This window comes from Gambusia affinis, linkage group LG23 (genome assembly GCF_019740435.1).
Source record: "Gambusia affinis linkage group LG23, SWU_Gaff_1.0, whole genome shotgun sequence".
In the NCBI taxonomy this organism is placed as follows: Eukaryota; Metazoa; Chordata; class Actinopteri; order Cyprinodontiformes; family Poeciliidae; genus Gambusia; species Gambusia affinis.
The window spans coordinates 18280179-18295210 of record NC_057890.1 but is presented as its reverse complement, the minus strand read 5'-3'; the positions used below and the strand labels follow the sequence as shown (position 1 = coordinate 18295210).

At 36.7% G+C, this 15032-nt stretch overlaps 2 protein-coding genes and 1 long non-coding RNA gene across 7 annotated transcripts in view; 2 read left to right on the top strand and 1 right to left on the bottom strand.

Moving 5' to 3' along the window:
* Positions 1–2622, top strand: part of LOC122826395 (plexin-B2-like) — a 123555-nt gene extending 120933 nt beyond the window's left edge. For all 3 annotated transcript variants that reach the window (XM_044108190.1, XM_044108191.1, XM_044108189.1), the window contains one exon: positions 47–2622. In XM_044108190.1, coding sequence (XP_043964125.1) covers positions 47–151 — 105 coding nt within the window. In that variant the 3' untranslated portion in view covers positions 152–2622. The remainder of the gene's footprint in view (positions 1–46) is intronic.
* A 300-nt stretch (positions 2623–2922) lies between these two features.
* Positions 2923–4109, top strand: LOC122826571. Its single transcript, XR_006369817.1, has 3 exons — positions 2923–3011; positions 3217–3363; positions 4084–4109. It is a non-coding gene; the product is annotated as an uncharacterized LOC122826571 (long non-coding RNA).
* An 874-nt stretch (positions 4110–4983) lies between these two features.
* On the bottom strand, positions 4984–14404 carry mdm2 (MDM2 proto-oncogene). 3 transcript variants are annotated; one of them, XM_044108278.1, is made up of 13 exons: positions 14320–14404; positions 14012–14159; positions 10990–11025; positions 9771–9823; positions 9624–9698; positions 8545–8678; positions 8409–8458; positions 7964–8103; positions 6985–7048; positions 6590–6918; positions 6365–6436; positions 6123–6285; positions 4984–5494 (listed from the first exon to the last, which is right to left on the bottom strand). In XM_044108278.1, exons 4-13 carry the CDS (start codon positions 9807–9809, stop codon positions 5058–5060), a joined length of 1503 nt encoding a protein of 500 aa, XP_043964213.1. In that variant the 5' UTR covers positions 9810–9823; positions 10990–11025; positions 14012–14159; positions 14320–14404; the 3' UTR covers positions 4984–5057. The 3 variants fall into 3 exon arrangements, with proteins under 3 accessions (XP_043964213.1, XP_043964211.1, XP_043964212.1); XM_044108276.1 differs by lacking the exon at positions 14320–14404 and having other exon boundaries at positions 6123–6306; positions 14012–14313; XM_044108277.1 differs by lacking the exon at positions 14320–14404 and having other exon boundaries at positions 6123–6306; positions 6985–7050; positions 7978–8103; positions 14012–14161.
* Positions 14405–15032: the final 628 nt, after the last annotated feature.

Here is a 15032-nt window from a genome sequence, read left to right as displayed (position 1 = left end):
ATAAAAATAAAATGAAAGATGCTAAAAATAACATTTTGTTCCTCAGATCATCCAGTCTCTGGACGAGGACCCGGCCGCCCAGAACAGGCAGCTGACGCTCCGCCTGCAGCAGGTCGCCGCCGCCCTGGAGAACAAAGTCACTGACCTCTGACCTCACCCAGGGGGCGGGGCTTCTTTTTCTATTGTGAGCGTACGAACTCATGTGAATGTCTGGAGAGTAGCTAGCAGAGCCAGAAGAGACGAATTTCCACTCAGCGCCCAAAACAAGCAAAAAGAAAACGTCTTTTTGAAATTCACCAAAAGTTGAAGAAAATCCAAGTGAAGTGAAAAAATGTTTTGTTTTTGGGACGTTTTGATTGGACATTCAGCTGCTCTTGGATTGTTTCCATCTGTTTTTCTACTGGACGGTACGGAGGCCCGGCGGGTCCAGATGTTCGAAACATCAGCCACTTTCTTTAGTTTTATTTTTATGTTTTCTGTTTGAATCCTGAGTTTCTGCTTCTGGGTCACCAGAAACCAACAGCTGCATTTATTTCACGTTCAGGAAGTTAGTTGGAGAAAATCTACTTTAAAAACGCACCAAAGTCCAGAAAATCTGAAAAGTGAAATAAGTTGCGTATTATATCATTTAAAAATCATGCGACATAAACAAATTGAACTGGTTTAGAGATAAACTAGATTCACATTTGTGAAGAAAATGTTTAAAATTGTAATATTTCTGTTGTAGTAGCGCTTTTCCACCACTGGGAGTGCTGTTCACAACTTAGTTTCCTTCTGAATTGTTGCACAACCAACTTAAAAAGGTACTGATTAGTTTTTTTAATCAGATGAATCTTGACTTTCCTGATCATTATCTTCAATTTATTTATTAATTCATTCATTTATAACTCATTTTTCTGGTTCCGCATGAAATAATTTATATATTTTGAGCTAAAAATCTCAAATACTGAGAGCTGGTTGGTGGAAAAGTCGGTCGATTTCAGTAATTTTCAGTAAATTCATAAAACAAACAGAAAATGAAAGTTGACAGTGGTTGGTTTAAACCCCGCCCCCTTAAACGCCCGCCCTGCTCTGATTGGACAGCAGCAGTGGTCTGATCAGGCTCCGCCCACTGGACCCGACTATTATACTAATCATGATAAATGCTTTCATTTCAGGTCAAATTGAGAAAATATAAATGAAAATACGCAAAATTTAATGAGTTGAACTTGTTACACACATCATGACATAAACTCCAAAATGTTTTTTATATTAAACATCGTATCAAATCTGTAAACCATCGCAGCTTTTCTCAAACTTTCACTGAAGCCACTTTGGTGCCAAATGTTCTGAATCTAGGATATATTTGAGTCTAAGAGGATTTTCGGTACTTTTCCGATTAAAACAAATGTGAAACTTTAGCGGCCGTGTCGTTGACGAAGCGTCTAGACGGAGCGTCTGGACGAAACGTCTGGACGGAGCGTCTGGACGGAGCGTCTGGACGGAGCGTCTGGACGGAGCGTCTGGACGGAGCGTCTGGACGGAGCGTCTGGACGGAGCGTCTGGACGGAGCGTCTGGACGGAGCGTCTGGACGGAGCGTCTGGACGGAGCGTCTGGACGAACTCTTGCTTTGGTGTTTTTATGTTTGAAACATTTTGCAGCCTTCGTGGATGAACAATATGTCCGCCTCTGCCGACGCTTGCTTCTGTCTGCCTTCTCTTTGCCACCAGCGAGTGCCTTAAAGAGTTGAAGTGAAAGGAACAAACCGACCAGAACCGGACCACAGAACCAGACCACAGAACTGAATGTTTCAGCCGTTTAAGTCGAGACTTGGCACTAACTGAAACAAGAACAAAAATTGAGACAAAAAGTTTTATGCTAGCAGTTGTTTTTTTCTGACAAAAATGTTTGAATTGGATCAAAAAATCTCTAAAATTAAATGTTGGATGTTTAGAAGAACCAAATAAATTGATCCAGAACTACTTCTGTAGATTCTGATTTGCGTTCAGAAAAACAAAATTTGGACAAAAAAAGTTTTTGTCAATCCTCAGAAACATGTTTATAATCTGCCTGGAGGCCTTTTTTCAGATTTCTAGACAGCGACCCGGTTCTTGTCCGACCCGATCCCTCAGTTTTCACCACCGTCTCTCAGAGGATTTTTTGTTTCTGGGCGACAGAAATTGTGAAACTGTCCCTTTAAATTCTTGTCCTGACCCAAATTCGATCAACTCCAGTTTGTTTCAGGCAGAAACAGAAACTCAAATGTGAACTTTGCTGCCAAATGTTCTGATCGTCTGGGTTCTGCTGGACCCGAGTCGAGGACCTTTGGGTTTGTGTGTTAGAATATGTTGAAGAACATTAAGGCCCACGTGAATAAGTCCAAATGTTTCTTCGTCCCGAAGCCCGATCCAGTAACGGACATTAAAGCCAGCGTTGCTGTTGGTTACGGTTGTGAAGCGACGGCAGGAATGGTTTGGATGGACCAAGCTTTAGACTGGAATGGACTCGAATGGGACGAGATGTTACCAGAACGGGTCTGAACTGGACTGAAGCCCAAATCTGTTACTCTTCTGCTGAAGTGGGAAAAAAATCCAGATATAGGAAGTCCAAATATCCAATAAAGTATGTTTATACAAATGAAAGCAAGGCGTCTTGTTTCAATAAACATGTTTTTATGTTCAATGTTGTTAAAATGAATTAAGTGGGTTCCAGCTGAATGTTGCTCTTTTCTGTATTTCATAGATTAAATGCTAAAGAAATGTTCTTCTATGCCAGGGGTCTCAAACTCCAGTCCTCCAGTCGCAGTCCTGCAGTTTTTAGATGAGCCACAGGTACAAAACACTGGAATCAAATGGTTTAATTACCTCCACCTGGTGTAGATCAGATCTCCAGAGCCTTAATTATTCTATTCAGGTGCAGCAGAGGCTCATCTAAAAGCTGCAGGCCTGCGGCCCTCGAGGACTGGAGTTTGAGACCCCTGAACCACGCAGAGGACACGTCTGCAGCACCCACATTGGATTTTCAGCCCACGGTTTGGAAAGAACCTCAAACTTTCCAAGTTGTCCAGCAGAATTTAGACTAAAATTGATAAAGCAGATTTTATTTTAGAAAGCTAAATCAATCTGAGGTTTAATGGGTCATTCCAGCTGGACGCTTTACTAGAACTTGGACCAAAGAGTTTCTGGTTAAACGTTTATATTTTTATCCATCCTTGCATGTTTTCACACCGTTTTCAGCTCATTTGTGACGTTTAAACCCAGAAGAATCCTGTGTTCCGCTCTCCCCCCTCCTGAAGCGGACCGGAACAACTCTGATCCTCCGCAGGTGTTTCCCATTGACCTCAACAAGCCGCCATATTTTACATCCACAAACCGGAGACACAAGTAAGTTTTCCAATTGTCTATTTACGTTAGTTTCTCCCTTAATAGTTTAAATTTAGAGTTTATATATTTTAACAAATTTAATTAAAGTGAAACTCATCATCCACAGTGATCTGTTTCAATTGTTAGTTTATTAATTTGGATAATTCCGGGTTTTAGGTTATTAAAAAACAAAATTCAGTTTGTCGGGACGCTGCAGTATTGAAATTAAATCCATTAAATGCCATTTTCAATACACTGAAATAACCGACTTCTGACTTGTTAGTCTGACTTCATCAATTCATCGGATAACCGGAAGTAGACTACAAAAATAAAAGCGGGGTGAACTAATTCTGTCGTGCTGTTTAACCAACGCAGTTTAAAAGTTAGCAGGTACTGTACCTGTTTTTATATTGTGAAACCACTTCCGGTTATCGGCAAGCGAATGTTCGCAAGATATTTATCTGAGCTAAATATTTAGCTTTAAATATTTTGCTTCAAATATTTGTCTTTAGCATTTTATTTTTATGTTTTATTATAAATTAACCAATAAAATCATAGGTTGCTTTAGTGGCCAACAGAATCGTAAAAAATAATTTAATTAAAAAAAAAGACTGCCTGAGACTCTAAATATTTCTATATTAAGCTAAAAATTATGTTTTTAAAAATATCTTTGTTGTTTAATAATAGCAGCGTAAAAAAAATGTGATGATTCAAATTCTGCTGTGCTTTCCTTTTTAACAGACATTATCTGCAGACCGGGACCGGACCGGTTCTGATCAGAGGTGAGTTTATGTTATCAGACTTTATTTTCTAATAAACATCAAAATTTATCGACTTAATTCTTAGCTCTAGTTTTTAAAAATTCAAGTTTATCTACAAAATAATAATTTCCCATGTATTTTAGGTAAAAGAAACACATTTTTACTTTTTATAATAAAACACAAAATAGTTTTAAACTGGGTTTAATGTTATTTAACTGCGTTGTATTAGTTTTAATTATAGAAATGCAACACTGCCCCCTTGTGGTCAATGAATGCAACACATCCTGCAGAGATTTTTCATGTTTTATAAACGGGTTTTAATCTTTGGTTTGCAATAACGATTAGGACATTTTAGTGTAACCACACTGCCCCCTAGTGTTCATTAAATGTAACATCCTGCAGGTTTAGATTTTGAAAACTAATCTAGTTTCTATCTGGTTTATTTTTTAACTAACCGTCGCACAGCATTATGGGAACTGAAGTTTCAATCTTCAAATAATTTCTCAGCTCAAACAAATGAGAATTAAAGGTTTATTCAGTAAAAAACAAACAGAAAAGCAATAGAAATCTTAACCCATCTTATTATTTAAATGCTCTTAGAGTGTTTTAAATAAATAAATAACAGATGTAATAAAGGTAATATTTCTAATAGATTAACATTTCCTGGAAGAAATAAATGTGCAAAAAATAGTTTTACAATATAAGAAGCATCCACTTTATTTCTGGATAAAAGAGGAAGAAAATTTAAGTTTTCTAAAAATAAGTCAAAATAATTTCCCTTCAACTTTGGCAGCCATTTTATAATTTCATATTTGCAGAATCTTTTAACATTTTTAGTGGTATCATTTAAGTAATTAATGTATCAAGCAACCGGTGCAGCTGGATGTTTGCACATTTATTGTTTATTATTAATCCTGTGGAGGTAGACAGATGAAGGTCAGCTGGAGGTCGTTCTCAGCTCAGGTAGGTGAGGACGACGGACTGGATGGGCATCCTGCAGACGGGGCACAGCTTGTTCCTCCTCTTCAGCTTCCTGGCGCAGACGTAGCAAGACATGAGGTGTCCGGTCTGCCCGTGGACGATGCAGCCGTTTTTGGGTCGGGACTGGCAGATGAGACACGGGTCCAGACACGAGTCCGGCAGCCGGAAGTCGGCCGACACGCTGCGCTCCAGGTCCGGCACCGGGTCCTGGGAGTCGCTCGATGACGACGGCTGGGACTCGGGCGTCCAGAGCTTCTCCTGGGAGAAAGAGGAGGAGGAAGCCTGGGAGGAGCAGAGGGCATTCTGGGAGTTTGGGGCGGAGCAGTCGGACCAACTCTGGGAGTTCACAGGCGTTTTCGCTCTTTTCCCATCAGGAACGTCGACGCCGTCGTCGACCTCCACATCCGAACCTGCAGGAGACGCACAAGGAGTTACAACTGGAAGAACAACACAGGAGGAGGTAAAGAAAACTGTTCAAAACGTAGAAATTTAAGATGAAAAAACTTCATTTTCTGCCCAGAATTACAGTTTCAGCTTCAAATCCAGCAGAAAAAAAACTCCAAGCACTTTTTGTGTCCTATTATTAATCTGTTGGTATGAAAAATAAACTAATTTACACTATTCATGTTAAATAAGGCAGGAAGGACTGAGCTTTGATTATTAATGGAAGTATACAATCAGAAGTATCAACTCAGAGCAGCGATTAAACCAAACTGCACAACAATTATTCACATTTTGAATCTTGGATTTTAAAAAGTCTTAATATTTTCTGCCCAAAACTCAAAGTTGCAGTTTTATCTTCACCTGGTTTAAATTCTCCTATTAATCATCTTTTGCATCCTGTTATTAATCTGTTAATATAAAACATAATCAGCTCTGCATTGATGTTCAGTTGAGCAGGTTTTAGCTGCAGATGCATCCCAGGCAACTAAAAGGTTTGTAGTTTTAATTCAGACTAGCTATTAGCTTTAGCCTCCAACAAAAACATCTTCTTTGTTTTGTTGCCTAAACAACATTTAACAAACACACCGAACCCACCTGGAGTTTCTTTGGCAGCTGATTGGTCGGTGGGCTTGGTGGGGAGGGCTTTAGGGTCGGCGGACGCCTCCGGCAGCCAATCGTGACGCAGCGTCCAGCAGCGGAAGCAGTTTCTGGGCAGCGGCGGGTTCAGCTCGTCACACTTGGAGCAGCGCCAGTAATCCTGAGAGTGAAACCCCAGGAACTGAGTGAAGAGCGGTTAGCGCTGGTGCTAATGCTAATGCTAACACATTTCTACTCACAGCTTCTGTGATCTCCGTGTCGTCGTCGAACGAGTCGTCGTCGTCCGCCTCGAAGATGGTGACTTCATAAACCTGAGGAGGAAGAGCGATCGATAATAGAAAAAGTTACGTTAACGTTCAGCTTGTTTTGTCTAATAAACTTCCACCAGAATAGAAACCATTCTGGATCAATAATAATTCACACGTTAGCTGATCTGTAATCGATTGTTTGTGTTTTTGTCTCACCTGGTCGTCGGCGGACAGCGACGCGTCGTCCTCGTTGTAGTCGTCCGAGTCGACCGACTCCACCTCGAACTCCACGCTGAAGTTGTCGCTGTCCGAGTCGGACGCCGCGATCGTGACCTCCGACCTCCCGGACCGGACGCTGTGGGAGTCTGACGACTGGCTGCCGCGGCTGTCCCGCCCACTTCCCAGCCCTCCAATCACGCACCAGGACAGGCTGTCGTCAAACGTCAGCGAGAAGCTGTCCGAGCGCCGCCGCTTCCTGCTGTCGTCAGAGTCTTCGTCCTCCGACCGCTGCTCCTCTTCCTCTCCCTCTGTGCTGTGGGACAGACCTGAGAGGGGGGCGGGGTTTATGCCAGGTGCATGCTGATTGGTCGTCTCAGTCAGCAGAAACTCACCTGAGTTGCTCCTCCTCCTCCTCCTCCTCCTCTGGTCTGTGGATGAAGGTGAACTCTCAGCTCCCTGAAACACAAAACATCAAACTCAGGTTTGATTTGGTGAATTTAAACAAAACTAATCAACAAAAATAAACATTTTCAGCGCATTAAACTATGAGCAGAAGGTTATTAAATGGTTAGTAAAACAATATTTTAGACAAAAACTGAGGATCATGTTTTAAAGGACCAAAATAATTCACTTTTAATTAATTACTGAATGTTTTATCTGATCAGAACATTTGAAAGTTAGATTAAATATTAAATTTTAATATTGTTTTTTCTTTTTAGAAGCAAAAATGACTGAATTTAGATCAAACTTCTGTTAAATTCTAGTTTGATTTACATCAGGGGTTCTCAAGGTGTGGTTCAGGGGCCATTTGTGGCCCTTGAAATTACATTGTTTGATCGTCTGATCACAAGTCAAAAATCATTAAATTATGATTTTAATGATTTTATGTTCTGAATTAATAATCTACAGATTTTATAAAATAGTTTTTTATAGTTTTTTTATTTTACCCATGTAAATAAAAACTAAACTAAAATAATAAATAAATATTTTTTAATCACAGTAAACTAATCTTTGTCATTTTTGCCAGTTTTGGCCTCCAGAAAAAAAACTTAAAAATAAAATAATAATAATAAAACTGGCACATTCTCCATATTGAGCCTTTTAAACAATATTAGAGATAAATAACATTTATTTCATTTTATTGACTAAAACACATTAAAAGCTTCTATTGATGCATCTGCAGCAAAAAAACTAAAATCTAAATCAGTTGATTATTTCAATAATCTATTCATCACAATCAGATTATTTTAATCCCTTTAGAGTTAAAAAATACATTTAGATTTAAAATAAAACAGTAAAAAACACAGTGAGTGTTTGTTGATGTCGTCAATATAAATATTGATGATATTGAAGCTTAACGACTCGTCTTACCTCCGTCCTGCCGTCCGTCCTGCTGTCCGTCCTGCTGTCCGTCCTGCTGTCCGTCCTGCTGTCCGTCCTGCCGTCCGTCCTGCTGTCCGTCCTGCTGTCCGTCTGGCTGCTGTGAGCTTCACTCAAATCCGTCGTTGAATCTGTGGAAACAGAAAAGTTTTCTCAGTTTATTCACAATATTTAAACTTCAATATAATAAAATGTCTAAAGATGTTTTCACTGTAAACCCGACAGGTTGAACACATTTTAGTTTTCAATTGGATCAAATTTTAACTTTTTTTTAACTAAAATGTTTTATTTCTCTCAAAATTTTAGTGCATTTTCCTCCCAAATTATCAGATTTAATCTGAGAAAATAATCTGTAACATTTATTGTGACCCTAATTAGTTTAATTTAGATTATTTCTTTACAAACTGAAGCGTTTAAAGACAGGAAGTCGGCCCACCTTGGTCCCTCACGGCCTCCAGGTTCTTGGTAATCATTGCAAACAGAACCCTGAAACAGAAACACGTTTCAGTTCCAACATGGTGGAGGAACCAGAACCGGAACCGGAACTAGAACCGGAGGAGACTCAGACTCACCGTGGTTCCTTCACGGAGAAGCTGTCGACGCCCAGAACCCGGCCCAGAGCGTCCTGAGCGCAGTGGACGATGTGCTGCTGGTTCTGGTCGTACAGCTGCCTCTGGATGATGTACTGACCCAGGTAGAACATGACCTGGAGAGAACGGCCAATCAGAACGCAGCATTACAGGAAACCCGCCATGTTTGGAGAAAACTACAGTTTTATGATACAAATATTAAGATTGTAAAGAAAACCAAGTCATTCTCTGGCACAGAAATTAAATTGTGAAGAAAAAAAAGAAACCTTTGGTCGTCATAACAACAGGAAGATTAAAACCTCACATATCCGACTAAATGTAACAGATTCTTCCAAGATTTTTTAAATTAATTTTCTTATTGAATTAATAATAAAAGTCATTTATTTAACCCTAAAGATTATTAATATAATGCACAAAATAAAGAAATAGCAACAGCTGACATTTATCCAACTTCTTCAGGAAGTAGGCAGGTCATTCCTCCAGCCACCGGGGGGCGCTGAACTCAAAGAAAACTGGATGTGGAGTTACCAGATTCAGCTGTGAGTTTCTTCACTTTCAGGCCGTTTGAATCTTTTTATCAAAGGTTTCTAATTGTACATGTAGCATCTATTTTTAGCTTCCACTTCTGCAGAACTCCACAGTGAAAACCGATAAAATCCTGAAATACGACTACTGATTATTTTCAGTTAATGTCTTAAAAATTCTTAACAATTCGGCTAAACTGCCACTGATCCATTTATTTATATTTCTGGTGTTTTTGACATCTTTTGAAATGCTAACGCTTGTAGCATTGCTAGTGAAACGTCTAAGCTGTCTGGGCTTATCTTCAGTTTTTGCCAACAGAGAATTTAATGTATTTTTAATTATGTTGCGCAACATATAATTAATGATTAATTTAAAACGTTAAATTTTAAAATTTTATCCAAGAATATATGGAGGCAATTTTGAAACATTAGATTAAAGTTTATATTTATTGTTTTTGGTGTTTTTTTTAAATCTCTTTTAAAGGTGGAAAGATGGTATGAATTTTTACAGTGAATGTATCTGAGGACGTTCTGTACCTCCTTTATGGTGAAAACGTCTTTGGTGGCTCCGGCGTGTTGCAGCAGAGAGCCGAACTCCACCTTCGGTCTCACCTGAACACAAACAGGAAGTGAGTCGCGCAGTAAAACCAGGAAGTGGTGGTTTAAAGCGGCAGCAGCGCTCACCAGCTTGTTTTCATTGGCGAACTCCCCGTCAGCTGACATGGTGATGCAGGTTGCTGCGGCGCACAAACATAAACAAAGTGAGTTTTTACTGAGGTTCTGCTCAGTTTGACCCAAACTGGACGGATTAAACCAGAAACCTGAAAATGAATAAGATCTCTGATAGTTTATAATCAATACGTTTAATAAAAGCAGGACTGAGCAGCTGGACTGCATTAGGTAAATGTGACTAAATACAACAACCTCAGTTTGTCAGTGAAGAAAGACAAATTTTTAAATTTTTAAAAAATGTTTTCTTTGTTTGCATTTCAGAGCCAAAGTGGAAAATATTTCAGAAAAACAGGCGATTATTCCAAAACAACAAACATTTTTAACTTTTAACTAAATGTTTTCCTGAACACAAACAACTGATCATGGATGAATCGATCAATCAGATTAATTGATTACAGTCTGTAACAGTTTTAGCTTCACTTGGTTCAAATCCTGTAAACAAAATGTCATCAGCTTCTGCATCCAACTATTAAATGATTAATCTAAAAAAATTAATAGATCTACACTGTATTGATAAGTTGATCAGAAAGCAGATTTATTTTTTTACATGTTAGCTGCAGATCATTTGCTATTATTAAAGGAATGCTGTTACTGCATGTTGGGCAATAAAATTTGTTATTTGCATCTTTTAATTTATTTCTAATATTGTATAAAAAAATTTAGATTAAATATACAAATTGGACAAATTTTGTCAGATTAATTAATTACAGATTATTAAATTCATAGTTTTAGTTAAAAAAAATCTTTTACCTTCAACATTTAGGCCTGTCACAATAATCAATAAATCAATTAACCGCATAAAAAATTAAAACTAACTAAATTTCTCTTCTAGCATAAACTGGATGAAGGACAATGTTGTTCATAATTCATTTTATTTGTCTTGTTTATCTTAGATATTTAAAATGTCTTCCAGTTGCATTTAAAATGTTCTGAATATTGGATTATTATACTATTATATTACTTGAAAATGGTTTCAAAACAATATTATCGTTTATCGTGACAGGAATATCTACATCCAAATTAATAATCAGATTCCAGACACATCCAGCCTTAAAATCAAACTATTCAGATCATTTTAATTTAGAAATCCTGAAAATAATTTTCCAAACCTTTTTTAAGAACAATTTCCCTCCAGATGAAGCAGAAAATGAGCAGAAATGATGTTTCTCACCTGAGTTTATAGCAGATCTGGCCTCAGCAGCCCATCCTGTGCAAAGCAGAGCAGATAAAGTGCAGTGAGCAGCGCCACCAGGACCGGGACCTTATGCTGCCACTCAGACATGTTGGGACTAGACCGGGCTGATTGGGCCGGCCCAGCCTGAACCGGGCCTATCAGCGGCCCTGCAGCGCTGACTCAGCAGCAGGAACCCACAGCTGATTCAATCAGCTGCTGCTGCAGACATGCCAGGACTAGTTCACTGTGACTCATCTCTCCCAGCGAGGTCGCCGTGACAACCAGCTGGTAACCAGTAACCAATGCATGCATCCATCATTTCTCAAAAATTACACTGAAGTAAAAATAAAAATTAACATATTTGGCAAAAAGTTTACTCAAGTACTAAGTAACTGATCAAATGATCAATCATTTAACGTTTAAAAATTACATCAGATGGATCAAAATATAAAGTTAACAGGAAATTTTGTTTTGTTTTTTTAAGGACCAAATTGACAAAAAATTAACAAAAATAAAATCAGGCTAAAAAAAATTTATAAATCAGTTTCTTTCAATAAAAAACTTTAACAGAAACTGCAGGAGTGTCTGAATGTGGTGAGGTTTTAGTTAAAACATGTTTCTTTTTCATTCACTGGATTGAAAATCCAGAAATTATACTCGAGTAGAAAGTACAGTGTGGTAGAAATACTCCTAAAACTAACTTTGTCCAACAAGTTTCTCAAGTAAATGGAACTAGTTACTAGTTACTACTCAACTCTGATCTCTAGAAAGTCAAAATTATCCCAATAAACTGTTAATATATTAATATTTGTGTCTGCATTCAGTTAGTTCTTCTCAACATTAGATAATATTAAACATCTTTTCACACTGAGCAGCTCCTTCAGAATTTCTTGACTGTTTTTTGATTATGTAACACTAATTAAGAAATATTAGAGGGCCACATGAAGAGCTCTGGCGGGCCAAATTTGGCCCCCGGGCCTTGAGTTTGACACCTGTGCTCTTTCTCATTAAAATGATTAAAACGTTTATGTCTGGACATGTTGACTGGTTGATTTTCCACCAGTGTTAAGCAATAAAACTGTTTTAATAATTTAACCAGAAACAGAAAATGTAAACAGCAAAAAATGAGTTTTAAAATTCAATAAAACACAAAAACGTCAAGAAGACGGGAACCTGATTTACCTCGTTTTATGATTGTTTTCAAACAGAAATGCAGCTTTTAACGACACTAAAATAGAATATTACCATTATTAATATATAAAATCCTACAGTCCTTAATTTAAAATTTAGAAATTTAACACAAACTTTTCTGAGGTCTTTTATCACCTAGTTCCATTTGTTCCCTCTTTCTGTATTGAAATAAATACTTAGAAACTTGAAACAATAATAATAACAATAATAATAATAACAATAATAATAGTAAAATCCAGATTGAGTTAAATTTTAATTTCCTTTAAAAATGTCTCATCAGAACTTAAAAAAATTTCCCCCATTTGTTTTTGTATAATATCTAAAACAGGTTTTAATAGAAATTTAAAACATGGAAATAACAGAGAATATTTCTTTAGTTACTTTTATAATTTGGTGTCCAACATTAAATTCTAAGAATTATAATATCTTACCCTGACAAAAAGGGAGAAATAAAGTTTGTTGTTAAACTAAAAAATAAAAAAATATTTTTTTTTTTAAAAAGTAAATATATTTTTCACATGATCAATCCAAAATACAGATAAATGTTGTTCATTTATGCTTTTTCTAACAGTATTTCTTATAGATTTATATATAAAAAACAAACGTTTATTAGATTTATTAAGTTTATCTAAAGTTTTATTTATATTTAAAATGTACAAACTGTGCTGACACATTTGCTAAATCCTTTAAATGTTTTGTTTCCAGTCATTAAAATTTTAGATTTTTTTTTTTACATCTCATTTTATTTAAAAATAAAAAACTAAAAGTTAAAGGCATTTCTTTTTTTCTTTTTTTTTTAGCAAAAATGTGCAACTTTGATAATATTTCCTCATTATTGATATTTACAGAAAAATAATCCACACAACCTTCTTACTTATTGCCACATCTTTGTTCAAATATTTATGCAAAAATCTAACTTTTAAATTGGCTAAAAGTTGTTTCAAAAGATTTTGTGATTTGATTAAAAATATTTAAAATATCTATCCTGATATTTATATTTTTGTGACAAACTTAATGCTGCGATTTGAGATCCAGCCGTTTAAAAAAAAACTGTATAAGTTTTAGTTTCACTACGTTTGGTTGGATTAATAATTTATGTAGGAATTTGGTATATTTTTGTGCCTAACCGTTAAGTCTCATAAAATAATCGTATTTTTCTGTTTATCTGTCGATTTTAGATGTTTATATTGTGTAAATATAATTGACTAATGTTAATGAAATAGGTAATAAAAAGCTGAAGCACCCAGGCTTACACAGATGAGTGTGGGCTCATGTTTTCGTGTCCAAGTCCAGAAAGAACAGAATGTTTTCTAGAAGCTATTGGACCGTTTTCGGTCCGAACCTCACGTGTTGAACGGATTTGTCCGGACTTGTTCCGCTCCCCTCCCGCCCACTCAGACCTCAGTGAGTCAAAACAAAGTCTGCCATAAGCTCCGATAACATTTAATTATTCCTACACACATTAAGGTTAGACTAAAAAGCAAAAACAAGAAGATTTTAAAATAAATGTACATTTAAACGGTGGAGTCAAGATCTTTATTTACGCACTAATGTTTGTAACGGCTGTGTTAGAAAACTACATGCAGATGAAACTTAAGATACATTAATAAAAATAAAAACAATTTATTTGAGATAAATAGCGAGTTTTCTAACTTTGGAAGAACAAAACATTACAAACACCAGGAGCGTCTCTCCCTGCCATTCCGGTACGTATCAGTTAGGAAACTGCTAGGCTCTGCGGCCTACTTCTACTAGCTTGACGACAGCTTCGTATTTCTGCTGAAATTACAACGTAAAACACTTAAATAATTGGTCTTAAATTACTCACCTTTAACAGCTCGGTAAACAACTTCCTTAAATGTTCATAAAATGTCCAGTATTCCGAAAACCTTTGGAGTATTTAGACCTCGTTTCGTTCCTTTCAGTTTATATTTCGGCGCCTCTAGTGATGTTATGGCGCCCCTAGTGTCCGGAGTCTGTGGTTACATAACTCCAACATGGTGAAAAAGTGTTTAATTACATATTTATACGCAAAATAGGCTAAAACAATTAATTTTCTTTATTTTTTTCCCCATTACTCTGAAAATTATTTTTCTCTATGTGGATCATCCAAAGATTCATAAATGTCTCAAATACCTTCAATAAGCCTTCCTTTATACCAGGATTCCTCAAATCCAGGCCCTTCAGCTATTAGACATGTTCCTGGTGCAACACACCTGAATCAAATGGCTGAATTGCCTCCTCAGTGTTATGTCAGGTTCTCCAGAATCCTGCTAAAAACCTGATTAAGTCTGAAAATGGTTACTTCAATAATCTATTATAAAATAAAAAGTCACATTCTGCAGATTTTCATTTAACCACTTTAGTCTTTTACACTAAATATGCAAGTACATAATTCAATTCCTGTTTTAAATAAGAAAATAAACATTTTATTGCCTAGAATGCAATAATAACACTTTATTATTTTTCTGAACAGAATTTGGACCAGGTAAAGGTAAAACTGCCACTTGAGTTCTGGGTAGAACATATTTACCGATGTATCTATTTAAATGCAAAATCTGTATTTTTTGTACAATTTTGGCTTATTACTGTTCTGACTTGTTCTTTCAGTAAATGGCCTTTTCTGAGTCATTATACTCCAGCTAACAGTTCATCGATTACTAAATTAGCTGCAATCCAATTTTTTCAGATAGAAAAATTTAATATTTTAATTTTGAACAGTTGGTAGCAGCATATACCTCCTGCAGTTGTCCAAAACTTAAAGATATTTGCTAATTTTTTGATGTCTTTGGGGGAACAAAAGCAAGGATTCTTTCAGAATTTGATTATATTCAAGAGGAACCAAAATC

Bases quoted from the DNA above. Each gene is read 5' to 3' on its own strand.
- mdm2 (XM_044108276.1), bottom strand. From the start codon at position 9,809: ATGTCAGCTGACGGGGAGTTCGCCAATGAAAACAAGCTG. The intron at 8,679-9,623 runs GTACAGAACGTC...CGTTCTCTCCAG, and splicing joins ACGTTTTCACCATAAAGGAG to GTCATGTTCTACCTGGGTCA. The intron at 8,104-8,408 runs GTGGGCCGACTT...CTGTTTCCACAG, and splicing joins GGAGGCCGTGAGGGACCAAG to ATTCAACGACGGATTTGAGT.